This window comes from Pipistrellus kuhlii, unplaced genomic scaffold (genome assembly GCF_014108245.1).
Source record: "Pipistrellus kuhlii isolate mPipKuh1 unplaced genomic scaffold, mPipKuh1.p scaffold_m20_p_5, whole genome shotgun sequence".
NCBI lineage: Eukaryota > Metazoa > Chordata > Mammalia > Chiroptera > Vespertilionidae > Pipistrellus > Pipistrellus kuhlii.
In genome coordinates, this window is record NW_023425551.1 from 18,862,868 (window position 1) to 18,878,140 (window position 15,273).

General features: G+C 41.2%; 1 protein-coding gene across 2 annotated transcripts in view; it reads left to right on the forward strand.

Moving 5' to 3' along the window:
• The window catches only part of PDE7B (phosphodiesterase 7B), a 263,815-nt gene extending 249,801 nt beyond the window's left edge, over positions 1-14,014 (forward strand). For both annotated transcript variants that reach the window (XM_036415211.2, XM_036415212.2), the window contains 3 exons: positions 113-209; positions 5,480-5,560; positions 10,301-14,014. In XM_036415211.2, coding sequence (XP_036271104.1) covers positions 113-209; positions 5,480-5,560; positions 10,301-10,536 — 414 coding nt within the window. In that variant the 3' untranslated portion in view covers positions 10,537-14,014. The remainder of the gene's footprint in view (positions 1-112; positions 210-5,479; positions 5,561-10,300) is intronic.
• The last annotated feature ends 1,259 nt before the right edge of the window (positions 14,015-15,273 follow it).

The window sequence follows — 15,273 nt, forward strand, 5'->3', positions numbered from 1 at the left end:
GGCCTGGCACCACGAGGCGCTCTGGTGGGTGGCACAGCCCCCTGGGCTTGGGGCGCATTTGCTGCTGAAAGATCACTGTCTGACAGTCCCTGCCTGCCCTGTCACTTCTCAGATTGCCTTGAAGTGTGCTGACATTTGCAACCCCTGCAGAATCTGGGAGATGAGCAAGCAGTGGAGTGAAAGGGTCTGTGAAGAGTTCTACAGGCAAGGTTAGTTTGCGAACCTACAGCTGCGTCTTCACGGCCCCTCCTCCTTTCAGGCATCTGTCCTAATAAAACAGGAAGTGGCTAATCTGTCATGACATTTGTTCTTTCATCAGCTCTTATTATCCTAACCTTTCTCTAACTCTCTCGCAAGCCATCCATCCCTTTTTTGGAAATAATTTCAAAATAAATAACATTGACTTATTACAGAAACAGGTAGTAATGAGGTGCAATAAAAGTGAGTGAGAACGGAATATATATTTTTTTAATGGTTTCCCTCTGTGGATATAAAAACGGTGAGGGACAGTCTGATTTTTACCCTGACCTTCATTTTAATGAGCTGACACAGCCTAAAACCTAAAAAGCCGTTTGCGGTCAATGTTTTCCACTCTGACGGAGGCCTTAGCTCCTTTTGTGTTCCTTTCCCCTCACCTTCTCAAGTAAAGCTAATAATGAAACAGAGCATCGCTGACCAAGAATTCATTCCATCCTCTTCCAGAGACACATGAAAAGTCAAATGGCCCCAAGTTAGGGTACAATTTTTAAGAGATCAGACTCCTTCGGAAATAAGGCACCGAATTTGAGCAGGACCTTGCCGCTGTGGGGGATTTCAGCCTTTACGCACAGTCTGTTTCTCCAGGCCCGGTTTCAGTGCTCGGGATGTTTGTTCAGGCGCAACAGTGCCCTGATGTTAGTGACGGCATCGGGTGTGAGAGGCTGAGAACAAATAAAGGCCTGAAGTGTCCCACATACCAGCTCTGCGGGGAGGTCAAGTAGCAACAGTGAGCCTTTTGGAGAAGCCTCTGTCTAAAGATGTGTCAGTGACCTCGTAATGGTCCCAAGGACAGAAGACAAAGCAGAGTGGATTGGGTTGTGTGGGGCCAAAAGGCTCTGCTCACCGCCTCGTTCACTCAGAGGAAAAGGGCTCACGTGGCTCCCACAATCTGTGTCATTTCACTGCATTTGGGTGTCAGTAGTTACAAATCAGAAGGTTAGTTCTAGTTGCTCGTGATAGAAAATCTCCACTGAAGGGGGAGTGGAAAAGGGAATTGGATGGAATTGGAGCAGAGAGGTTTCAGATTTTATAAGATAAATACTTTCTTTACCGTGTGATGTAGAAAATACTGGAGTAGCAGAGTGAGAGGAAGACTAGGTCCTTCATTCTTGGAAATTAAGCAATGGGAAAGAGAAGAGATTCTCCTCTGTCCCTCTTGGCTTTGACTCAATCATGTGCTCCCATTGGCATTGGCTGCCCTTCCTTTGCTTAGCCTGCACCTTTATTTGGATTATGAGCAACACGGGGACCATGTCACTTGGACAGATTGTAAGGTCCACGCAGTTGGTGAATCAAAGTTGCTGTCTAAGTGCACAGTAAATGGGATCAACCAAGAAAAATAACCTATAAGATTTCTGCCAAAAACTGGTTGTTGTTCTCAGAGTATACACACATGCAGCCTCATAAGAGGAACAACCTAGAACATCTGTAACCCTGATCACTAAAAGTGAGCTTCCATGCCCTTTGCTCTGGCATGTTCCCTGGCAGAGAGAGAAGGTGGGAGAGGGCATATTGGGTCCTTGTTATTTAACTAGAGGCCCCATGCACAAAAATTTGTGCATAGAGGGGGAGGAGGGGATCGCTCAGCCCAGCCTGCACTCGCTCGCAGTCTTGACCCCCCAGAGGATGTCCACCTGCCAGTTTAGGCCTGCCCTCTGGGGAATCAGGCCTAAGCTGGCAGTCAGACATCCCTCTGGCAGCCCGGGAGCCCTTGGGAAATGTCCACCTGTCAGCTTAGGCCCACTCCCTGGGGGATAGGGCCTATGCTGGCACTCGGATGTCCTTAGCACTGCTGAGGAGGCGGGAGAGGCTCCCACCACCCCAGCTGCGCTGGCAGCCTGAGTCAGCCCAGTTGGTGGCTGAGCAGAGCTCCCTCTGTAGGAGCGCACTGATCACCAGGGGGCAGTTCCTACATTGAGTATCTGCCCCTTGGTGGTCAGTGCGCATCCTAGCAACCAGTCATTCCTGATCATTCTGCCATTAGGGTCAATTTGCATATTACCCTTTTATTATATAGGATTATTATAAAGGATTGCTTGTTGGTCTAACAGAAGTTCAGCCAGTTTAAGAGGAGAAAGCAGACTCTTGCCATCCAAACTACATGACTTTCTGTATTTGGGCTTCCACAGACTGCTAATAGTCCCATCCAAAGTATCTTTAACCTGTTAACCAGGGAATTCCCTTTTTAATTATGCAACATGTAACAGGCGCATACTCTTTCACTAGGACATGTCAGTACGTCACGCCTGGAGGATGTAATTTCATATTTATTTTTTTTTATTTATACTTAAAATAAATTAAAAGACTATGAAATATATATTTTTGTTTATATATAAAGCAGAAAGGAAAATACAAAATTACAAACAAATAGAAAAGAATACCAACAAAAAAATGGAAACATTGAATTAAAAAATTATAAATTTTACAATTATAAAGATTACAAAAAATATATATTTTTTATTTCGATACACAATAAAAAATATAAAAATTTAACAATTACAAAACAATAAACAAAAGCACACAAATAAAATAGAAATATTGAGTTTAAAAAATTAAAATATAGATGTAAAAATTCAAAACTCAACTTCCGTGTGATATATTTTAAAACAATTGTTGATACATAGTGCTACCTTACAATCTGGACACCAGTATGTAGATTCTTTCCTAATACCTTTTTTGTAGCAAACTCAGCATTTCCTGGATTTAGTTTTTCCTATATCGCTTTTCATTTGTTCTGGAAAATGCCTCTCAACTAAGCGTGATGGTTTAGATGTAGAGCTGCTTGATATCTTTGGATGGGTTTTCACTATGTTGTTATCTACCAATTTCTCTACACACCCTATCAAAAAGTGTAATCGATCCAAATGACCTTTATCTTTTTTGTATGTAATATATGCATTGAAGCAGCACATATCAATCGTAGAAAAAGATTTTTTATGAAACTTTTTTACCCTATTACGGGCAGCCATGCAGGCCACCGTAACTCCATCTCCCAAATCTACGCCGCCCATATTCTTGTTATAATCCAGGACAACATTCGGTTTTTCTTGCCTTCTTCCTCTCTTTCAATCATTGTCTTTTTGTCATTATGAATAGAACTGAGCATCAATACATCTTTTTTATCCTTCCATTTTAAAACCATAAGTTTGTCTTTGAATCTTACTAAATGTTCATTTTTCTGTAATTTTTTTGTTTTTATTTCACTGGGGATTCCTACTCTGTTTATCCTCATTGTTCCAACAATGTCTGTATTGTTTTGACACAAGAGTTCAGCCAAATGTATTGACCTATAGACATTATCTAAGTGAATCCTATCCCCTTAATTCAGTAAGTCATGTGTTAACTCCAAAACAATTCCTGTTGAACAAGTCCACCACTCTCACTAGCGAAATTATACTGATTCCCTCCATGTCTTAAATTCATGTCGAGACATGTATGGATGACTAATACCTTTGTTGTTTGGAAATATACATCCCACCTGTTTCAGGGCGCAACATATATTTCAAGGACGTATTCATATGTCCTGCCCATACCCAATATTGTTTATGTTTGACGTATTTATACGTCCCGCTCCGTTAACAGGTTAATAACTCGTGATGTTGAGCAAAGGAAATCCCCTGTAATCAAGTGGAAGACAGAGAAAGAAAGATGAAATTAGGAAAACGGTGTTAAATTTTGAGAACGGGGGTTAGGATTCCACCCCTCCTCTTGATGCCTGTAGGAAGTAGAATCTCTGTCCTGTTGGAAGTACAGATTAGTATCTTCTCTATCAACCAGATTAGAGTTAGGCAGAGTGAAAGTAATAGGGGGAAGGCAAGAGAAGAATAAACAGGATTTGATGCCTCAATTGTGGAGGGTGAACGAAAGGGAAAAATCAATTCATCCGAAGTGTCAAGATTGGTTGAAAAACCACTATTAACAGAAACAGGAAGGTAAGGCGTAGAACTGGCTTTAGGAAAATTCAATTCAATATTAAACATTGACATGCCCAGTCCTCAGAAGGTTTTCATCATCCTGCTTTCCTGAGCTCCTCAGGTTAAGCCAGAGTGAGTGCCTCACGTTATTCTTGAGAATCACCAGGACACAGACACCAGGCGAGGCACAGCTGCAGTCTTAGAGAAAATGACGAAAATGTGGCATCTCTGAGGTTCTACCTCAGTGGTTAAGTGCAGACAATGGAGCCTGACTTCCTATGTTGGAACCCGGCTCTCCTCTTTCCTAACAGTGTGACCTCTATCAACATACTTCCTTTCCCTGCATCTCAACTTCTTTATCTGTCAAATGGGGATTATAATGAGGTGGTTATGAGGATTTAAATAATTGGTTAATCGTAAGTAATTAGTTAATTACATAGGTAAAATAATTAAGTTAATTACATAGGTTAAATGTTTAGGGCAGTGAGTGAGCACGTAAAAATGCTATATTTTTAGCTCCTCTGGTTTGGAGAGACACATTCATATCTGTAAACCCGGCTACGCTCTGAGGACCAACTTATCTACTAATTAACCGGATTGTTTTTCCCAATGTAGCAATTACCCACCATTTTTCACCCTCAGGAAGAACCAATAAAAGCATTTTGATAAAGCTTTGCGTGATGCATTTCTCCTTTGGTTTTCTAGCTGACATAAGTATTAAAAAGAACTATCATTCTGACTTTACACTTTTTTAAACCTTCAGTTATGTTAAGTAAAAGTCTAAGGAATGAGAATTAAAGATATCAGACCCTTATTTCTGATCAATTTTGTAGCTGCACACTGAGATGCTCTTCGAATGAGACTTTCTGGTTCCTGGCCTCCATTTCCTACCTTCTTATCATTTCTGGTTTTTCAGGTGAAACCAGACGAGGGTCAGAAAGAGTGAAAGGTGGAGGAGAAGCATAAAATCTGTTTTCTTAACCTGTAACTTAAAGCCAGAACTTGCATTTCAGGTTAGGAATGTCCATTAGTCGTGTCCCTGTTTTTACAGAGCTTGTTCAAAAGTTTATTTTAGTCCCAGAGCACAGCTATTTACAACAAGCCTATTATACATGGCCATTGACACTCTGATATTTTAAATTTTCACAGAAGCTACCAGAGCAAGACAGAGCAAATGGAAGCAAAAGGCTTCCTAATGATAACAAGGCAGAGAACAGTAATTCACAATTCACAAATAGGCTGATAAAACTATCAACACTCATTTGCATAAGTTCTAGATTACCAATGTGTTTCTTCTTTCTTCTTAGGTGACCTTGAACAGAAATTTGAACTGGAAATCAGTCCTCTCTGTAACCAACAAAAAGACTCAATTCCTAGTATACAAATTGGTGAGTTGAATTCAATTTTAATTTTAAAGGAACATTTTCAGTATCTCTGCCAAGAATCACAAAGAAAAGACGATCTACACACAATGCTTGAAATGCCCAAACTAGAGCTTTAATCAATGCACCTGTGAATGACTGAGTCCAAATAAACACCCGTAATCATGACTAATCTACTGGGTAATTACCAATTGAGAAGTAATGAAAAATTGGGTGAAGGCTTTATTATAAACCCTTAACTAGCCTTTATTAACTTCATTAACTAACTTTTATTAACTTCATATTTCTGAATTAAATCTAAACCAAATAGAGTAGAAGGAACTTAATAAGAATCAACTGTTTGCTGGTGAAGAGCGGATTAGATCACATTCTCTTTAGGACTTAACGGGTGGGAAGTCAGCAGAATCCGCCTTTAGGATCCTTCAAGTTTGGATAACTGTGACTCTTCCCCAGGATTCAGTCTCCAGAGCCCAGGCCCAGATCCAGCCAGGCCCTGCCAGCCATGCTATGCCTCTTCTCTGCTCTCCTTCAAAACTTACCTTCAGTCTCACTCTCTTAAATCACACTCTCAAGTGTCCATTGCACTGAACTGTTAAACTGTGATGTTAATGAATCTAAAATAATTGTTACTTTAAAAAGTTATACATAAGATTAAGCAAAGCAAACTGGAAATTTTAGGCACCTTAGGGGGGAAATATTTTTGACCCAGTAAGAATTTCCATCACTCCTTAAACTAATTTCATCTACGTATAAAGCACATCTTTTCCTTACAGTTCCCTCCAATTAAAACCACTCAGAACTTTAACATCTATAATAATAAAAGCGTAATAGGCTACTTAGACCAAACAGCTGAATGACCTTCTGGCCATCCTTCGGGAAGCAGCCACCGCAGCTGTGAGGGCCAAACCCCCTGCATGAATTTCGTGTATAGGGCCTCTAGTTTTACTTATAAGCAATGGCCCTGACATGTACCAGTTCATGTTTTCCACCAGAGTCCACAGGCCTCAGACAGCTTAGTGTATTCACAATGTTGCAGATCTCAAAGCCTCAAAGCTTAATGCTATGACACTGGGAGAGAAAGGGGCACCAGAAAAGGATAAGCTTAAAACTAAGAAAACCAGAGCAAGTTAAAGTGATATGCTTACAGTCGAAAAGAGATAAACCAAAGAACTTACATATTTATATGCATAGCCCATGGACACAGACAATCGTGTGGCGAAAGCCTGGGTGGGAGGGAGGGGGATGGGAGGGATAGAGGCTGGGCAGGGGAGAGTAAAGGGGGGGAAATAGGGGTCATCAGTAATACTGTCAACAATAAAAATATTTCTTCAATGATATGCTTACAATCACTAAAGGTCAAATCAAATCCTCAGACCCATGAAATATGATGAAGTAATCCTAGGGAAGTAGGGACAACATTAATCTAGTTACAAAGAATCCACTGGAATCTACAAACCTTAAAATAGGTATGTTGGAATTATGAGATTATTGGTTGACCTTTTTTTCCTTAATATTGTTCTGTTGTTTTTGCAATTAAAGTGATTCCTACCCAAAAAAGGGAAAGGGGGTGTTATAAAAAAATGGAAGCCAGGAAGAATCCGAGGCAGGTGAAGCCACAGAATTGCTGGGAGAGGGGAGGAGGAGCAACCTTGACAGAAATGGCCTCTCCGGATCCGGCTCCCTCCTGCCGAGGTTCCCTAAATGTGATTCAAAAGGGATACACCCTGACCAAGCTCCTAATCCACTGACCCACTTCATTAAGCTCTGGATAGAAAAAACTTGCCAGGCACCTGTTAAAGACACTTGAAACCACCAAAGGAAAACATTCACATTGTTAAGCACACAACCTGGATTTTCACAATGAAGCTGATTTCAGAGATTCTATCCTGTTGTCATGAGAACACATCTATTTTGTCAGATCATATGTCCTGATTTTCAGCTCAGGAAAATGTGGTTACCATAGATACCTGTTTTTAAAATGGGATGGGGACTAAGTGACTAGGAAAATCCCCTGGATGCTACACCAGCACACCAATAATAAAGAGAAAAAGAAGGAGATTATAAAACAATCCTTAGTACATATATTTTTCTCTGTCTCTGTACCACATCTCCCAACTGTGTAGGTTCAGGGTTGGGAAGTGTGGTGTGTAGAGCTAGACCAGACTGAACCGGAAAAATCCAAACAAATAAATAGAGTCCAATGGGGGCTGCAGGCCTCGGTGTCCCAGACAAAGGTTTTCCCAGTGGGCCCTAAGTAATGCAGCAATGTCCTCTGTCTGATTCCTCTGGGACTGAAAATGTCCAATCTCTTTTCCCTGGTTCCAATCCACGTGGGAATTTCCTGAGAGCCATCCCAGGTTTAGATTTGATTTTCTGTTTAAGTAATTCATATCTACCCAAGTGGAACTGTGACTTCCTATCTCCCCACCCCACCCACCCCCTGCTCTCTTCTTTCCATCAAACTCTACATTTTGAAAAGAAAAAATATGGAATTGAAAGAACTTCTGATTGGTGGAATCTGTAGAAAGATGAGGAGAAGAGGCTTTCCTTCAATCCTTGTTTACTCTGAGGCCACCATCCCTCCTTTGCCCCATTCTCTCCCCTTCAAGAGGACAACATTTTGGTAAAGTCCCTCCACCATTGCATAGCAGAGGGAGGTTCCCAAATCTGGTCATGAGTTTGAAATGAAAGCCTGCCCTCATTTGAAAAACTGACTCTTTTATTTATTTTTTTCATTTATTTTTTTATTTTTTTTATTGATTATGGTATCACATAATTGTCTGTTGTCCAGACTTTAAAATAGCTTTCCTATCTACTATAAGAGGTTGTTAAACAGGACAAGTGGGAGCACAGAGGTGTAATTCCGGAATACCTTCAGGAATAAAATGAGTTGATTTTTAACTATTGGATTCTAAAATATTGGATTTTTAATGTTTTTATATTTAAGGTAAACTTGATAAATATTTACATCTAAAATGTTATAGTTGGTTTTTTTAAATATATTTTATTGATTTTTCACAGAGAGGAAAGGAGAGGGATAGAGAGCTAGAAACATCGATGAGAGAGCTACATCGACCAGTTGCCTCCTGCACACCCCCACCGGGGATATGCCCGCAAACAATGTATTATACATACCCTTGACCGGAATCGAACCTGGGACCTTTCAGTCCGCACACTGACGCTCTTTCCACTGAGCCAAACTGGTTTTAGTTTTAAAACGTTATAATTTTAAAAACTATCTTTTTAGATAACTAATCTTTGTTAAGATGAACGATATTAAAAACTAGATATGGAGATTGTGAAGGAGGTGAAGAAAATCCAAGAATAGGAAGCAAGAAAATTCAAGAAAGAAATTTGTACTTGCTCAAGAATGAAATATTAAAATACAGACATAAAGTTGCTGCTTTAACTTTCCTCCTCAGTTTGGGTTATCTAAGATGATCTTATAATATTCAAATTATATTTCACCTAAGATGAGATAATGCAGAAATGTATAGTAACATTCTGCATTGCTACATCCTCTTCCCATCTCAAAAGCATCCTAAAGGCCAAGGATCTACTGTTTGTCCAATGAAAAGATAATCAAATCAAGCCTCATAATTCACATGCTTGTACACATTCAGGGCGAGTTGGTGGGAGATTTATTTTGCTGAAAAACACTTGCCTTTTCTCCCCACACCTACATTTCAATGAAATAACAATAAAACCGAAATATGTATATGTTTATGATCATTCTAATAATTCCTGCCTAGACAGAACGTTATCTTTACTTTCATAAATCGTGCTTAATATGAAACACACATTAAGAATGAAATATGAGCTAAAACCGGTTTGACTCAGTGGATAGAGTGTCGGCCTGCAGACTGAAAGGTCCCAGGTTCAACTCCGGTCAAGGGCATGTACCTTGGTTGTGGGCACATCCCCAGTGGGGGTTGTGCAGGAGGCAGCTGATCAATGTTTCTCTCTCATCGATGTTTCTAACTCTCTTATCCCTCTCCCTTCCTCTCTGTAAAAAATCAATAAAATATATTTTTTAAAAGAGTGAAATATGATTAGAAAGCAACAAGTCTAAAATAATTAAGAAAACAGGCATGAAAAGAAAAAAAGAAGTCTGATATCAAAGAGTCTTATCTAATTAAACCAAGATTTTATGTACGTAAAAATCTGTTTTGAAGATGAACTTTTTATTTACCTGCTGTCAGTTGGTTAACACAATTGAAAGTAAGACAAAACTATGAAAGGATAATCCTTTAAAAAGATTATAGAGGCTAACTGTATGAATTTTTCATATGGTCTAGATCAGTGATGTGCCCCTTGCTGGTTTCATTTTCCCTTTCCTGCCTCCCCACCCATCCTCCTTAGTTCTAGCGCAAACTTCCTTTCACTTGTTTATGTCTTTCTCCCTCTGTGAGGAATAATAACCAATATTTACTGAGCGTTTACTATGTGCCAGGAGAGCTTCCTACGCATTTTACATGTGTTAAGCCATTTCCTTGTCATAACAACCCTGTGGGTTTGGTACCTTTCTTAACTCCTTTTTACAAATGAGGGAACTCAGGCACGAAGAGGTTAAATGCCAAGCCGAAGAAGACATGCCTCATGCTCCTTGGCTGAGGGTAGGAACCACATTTACTTTGCCTCCATATCCCTAGGCCAAATACGTAGCGAGCGCGGTCGAGTCGGTGAGGGAGGAAGGAGGAGGTGTCGCTGCCCGCGTGGTGATGCGTTTGGCCTTGCCTGTTTCAGGTTTCATGACCTACATCGTGGAGCCACTCTTCCAAGAATGGGCCCGTTTCACCGGGAACAGCGCCCTGTCTGAGAACATGCTAAGCCATCTTGCACACAACAAAGCCCAGTGGAAGAGCCTGCTGCCCAAGCAACGCAGAAGCAGTGGTGGTGGCTGTGCTGGTGGCAGCCCAGACCACACCGACCACGGGACCGAGGATGAGGATCAGACTGTGACAGAAGGCATCGCCCCCTAGTGCCAGCCAGGCCTGCCCCCTGCTCTGCACACAGAGAAGGAGAACCGCCTTGAGCAGAGACCTCCTGAGAGGGGCGTTCTAGGGGTTCTTGACCATCAACCCAGCCGCTCTCTGGGTTTCCTCCTCGGGCTCTTTGGAATGCCACCTTGCTCCCACTCACCTGCCTCCCTTCCTTCTTCCCCGTGTACAGAAGCCATTCGTCACCTCAGTATTCGCTGCCAAAATGAGCAACTCCATTCAGTAACACGGGAGCCGAGTCCAGGGGCAGGCCTGCCCCTCACGGAGAAGACTGGGAGAAAGAAAGAGGTGCTACTGCCATGTCCCCACGGCCCTGGGTCACATTGTGACAGGCAGCAGTTCCTAAATCCAGAGCATTTTAGCATTTGCCATCTGACTGCTAATCTGCATGACAAAAACACCAGCATATTTGGAACACCGAGGATATTGGTCTTAACGTGCAAGAGCACAGATGAGAGCATGAGAGAAAGGACCATCTATTTTAATAATAATTATTATTATCATCCAATAATAATAAATCTTTTTAACTTTTATATTTTATGCACTAGACAAATGGATCTAAAACTTTGGATTAAGATTCCTCAGTGTACCCGAACTTGAACAGGGGGTTCATGGTTTTGTTACTGACTTTATGCCACTTTGGGTCAGAGATTTGGCATCTTCTCAACTTCAGAATCCACGTTTCCTATCCGATCTGAGGGGAAGGTGCTGTACAGTTCATTCCTTTGCACCATTAGCCAACCTGTCTTTTATCGATAACTCCGTTTCCGTGACATGTTTATATTCACCACATGTACATTTTCTGTAAATACCGAGCGCTACTGATCCCCATGCCAAAATACATGAGTATTATGGGATTGCTACCTGTATAAACAATGGCACTGTGAACAGAATCCCGTTAGTTTTACTACAAGAGAATGCATTTGTAAATATGGTATAGAGTTTATTAATATTCTATTGTTTGCAGATAAAGGCCTTAACTTTAAACACCTTTCATCTTCTGAAAGCTGCCCAACTCCAATCCTCACAGATGCCCTTCTGAACCACCTTCCCATATCCACTTTTCTGCATCCCAGCTAAGGTCACCCACCAAGCCCGATCACATCTTTGAGGAAAGATTCTGGAAACTTCACGTGCATTCCGCTTGAGACCACAGCGTTTGACCTGTGGCACCAAGCATCATTTCCTCAGATGAACGAGACCCTTCGGCAAGCCTGAAGTCACTTTCCCACACAGCGATGTTGCACACTGTCCCCCAAGCCTGCCGATGAGCTTATGTTTATGTGACTCTTATCATGGAGCATGGCAGTGTGTCAGCCTTGCAGGAGACATAGCAGGTCTCAGGAGCCTCCAAGGCCCTGTCATTTAAGCGTCAGGGAACCCCCTGCTCCCCTCCCACCCTCCCGCCTATGGCTGCAGCACCAAAGCACCTTTGGTTAATGGTTGGCATGCATTTCTTTGGTGTTCATCGTAACTGGGTTTTTCTTTTTCCGTAATTTCATATGAACTGCTACCCACCTGTTTAGCTGAAGACGGGTGACATTATTTAAGTAAAGAACCTATTCCCATTTTCTCACAGAATTGACCTTCCTGCCAGGTCCTTATGCTTAATCATGCCTGTCACTAGCAGAATCACCTGAGAATTTTGTGGCCATATTTTTTTCTGCAAACACGTGGCTGTAAATCAGCCTGTGACAGTCTTCTCTAGTCAGCTAACCTTTGCGCATTGAGCCTTCTGTTTAGAAGTCCCAGCATCAATAATGTTAGGGGGAAATGGTCACTGCCCCTTTCTCTTTACTTAAATGGTGTGGTGGTGGAAGGCGACTTCATGATCCTTTCTGCCACCATCAAGCTGTTTCCCAATAGAACGCCAGTTAACTATCGTTTTCTACGTGCAGCTTTTATTTCTCCTAACGTACAGATGAAGTGTTTAAAACTTGACTGGACTGTAAGAAGTTCCCGCAGAGAGACTAAGGCTTGCGGAGTTACGGTGAAGGGAAATTTTGGAACGTTGGTTATAGTTTTATTGAATATGGAGTGATTGTCAGATGGCAGTAAAGAAAGTGTGAAAACCTCATGAAATGGATGGATTTGATAAGTTGAAATAGTTGGTAGGGGTAAGAAGGGAAGTTGTGAAAACTAAACACTAACTTTATTTTTTTTTTTCTGTAATAACTATGAACTGACAGATGATTCTTTATTGCTGTAATACTCGGAAGCTCTCAGGTTGGTAGGGCCCAAAAGGGAAGAACTTGAATGTATTCCTGCTTCCAAACCTCACTTATTTTGGTTTGAGGATGCAGAAAGGGCTTTTGAGTCATCTGTTTTTAATGTACGTGAGATCAAATCAAGGACAGCAGTTACTGGGGACAATACAGTAGAGATTAGAAAGAAAAGGCTATTTTAGCTCTACCTTGACTTTAGGAAATGGACTTTGTTTAAATTATATTTATATTGTAAATTAAATAAATAATATTGGGAATGTTGTTAGTAGGTCCAACTTTCTAGGGCCAAAGTATTTATGCTACAATTAGGTCTTAAAGAAAAACCCACAGAGAAAACTACCAAATATCCAGGGGTTAAGCCTAGGAAGCAGCTACTGGTACAATAAAAAATCAGAAGTAAAATGAGACATGATGCATTTGTGGCCTCCATTCAGTCATCTGGAGATTTCTTGAGTTCTTTATTTTTAGGCAAAACAAGAGAATGTGAAAACATTTTTTTTTTCTTGCCTACCAGTAGCTCTCTTGCAATATTTCAGTGGAAGGAGTCCAGTTACCAGTCAAGACAGCTGCGGATCATCCAGGGACCTTATCTCCACATTCTTCTTCTGGTCCATGGGCCACTGACAGCTGACTTGAGTTTAATTATTTCGTTGCTTGAGAAGAAATGGGTCAAAGGGCTATTTTTAGTAAGCAAGGTAAATGAAAATCAAATTAAAAGAGAGAAAGAGACTAAATAACACTGCCAGGCCTGATAGGCACATCTGCTTTTCCTTGTAACAGCCTCTGGGAATAGTCAGAACCTTGTTCATGAAACCCTGACCCATCGGGTTTCACTCAGCCCCTGCTAGGCTGAGTCAAGACCCCACTGTTTCTAGTGCTTAAGGCTTCCCACAAGGGGACTCGGAGCGCATCCTGCAACACTGTCCCCATATATCGCTTCCTACAAAATACAGACCTGTTTTGTAACTTCTCTCATGTAGAATCAGATATGCTCATTGATTTGAAAAATGGTTATGAGCTTGTATTTCACTGTATTTCTTACGCTTTGTTCTTTCTTTTAAGCAAACCCTTAAAACTGTTGTTTTGTGTACACAAGTAAGTTGTGGTGTTTTTTTTTTGGGGGGGGGGGGAGAACAAAAAACACTCTGTGAGTTTTTTGCTCAAAATGTGGCCTAAATATCCATCGGCATGTCTAGATAAACAATCAAAATAAAGATAATTTCTTAAAAATATAACAACATGCTAATATCCTGATTCTTACCAAGTTAACATGTTACCAGCTATCCAGTTGGATTCAACAATAAGGACCCTCTGCTCGGTAGAGGAAATGTTCCAGAAAAGAGCATGGCTACAGATCTGGGCCATGAGATTCCTTCCACAGGAGGCTGCAGAAATAGCCATGTCCTTATAAGCCATGTTCATCCCAAGGTAGGGAAATGGGGCCGCCATTCAGTATTACCTTTCCTTTGAATCCTGGTATTTTGTAATCCACATTTGTAAAACTCATATATGAGAGAGAATGAAATCCAATGTTTTACGTTGTGAAAATTTAACAGCCTCAATTTAAAAATCCCATGTTTAAAATATGGTCTTGCATATCAGGATTGGAAGCCACCGAGTTAAGAGAAGAGTTCAGGCGGAATAATTGAGTGTCCTAAATTTATTGAGAAATAGAGAAGAACAAAATACAACGCTTGTTTCCCAGAAACGCCCTTGTCTCCTGATAACCCATGTCCATTGTATTAAGATTGGCATGCAGAATCTCATTGATTTCTTAATGCCTCCCATGTCCAAAGGCAACGCCCCTCATCCATGATGCACATTCTATGTCACAAAATCAAAATAAGACCCCAGGGTAAAGATCCCAAGTAAAGGTCAGACATGACTTAAATGTACCAGGAAACTCAGCTGAAACATTGTCAAATAGGTCACATCTATGTGAGCAGTTGGATTTCAATGCAACAGATATCTATTGAGGACCTACTATGTGCCAGACTCTTGTGGTCTAAAAAGACCCCACCTCTCCAGGAGCATGCAGACTTATTGAGAGACTGGCATTGCCAGTAAGCGCTTCCCACGAGATTCATAGACCAGTCTGTGAGGGCTCAACCGCATCTAAAGCTCGCCCCTGCAGTACGTCATGGAGCACAGGTAAGCTTTGGAGACTAAAGTGGGTCCCCATCTTGGTTCTGTCACGAGCTCACTCTGTGACTTCAGGAAAGTAACTGAACCTCTATAAAACTATTTCTAGATAATAATATCTTTGTCATATTGTTGTGACCAAGAAAAGAGATTGGTTACAAAAGCACCAAGCACTGCCGGGGACGTAGTAGGCTTTCCAGAGTTTCAAGAAGACTGGCAAATTGCTAGTCACACCTGGTTCAGAAGGTGGAGAATACTAGCATATGGGGGAAATGTGGTCAAGAAATGCTGGTGACTTTACATTAGGACCTCCGACTCATGTTCACAGTTTTTCAGTAGATTGGTTAGTTTA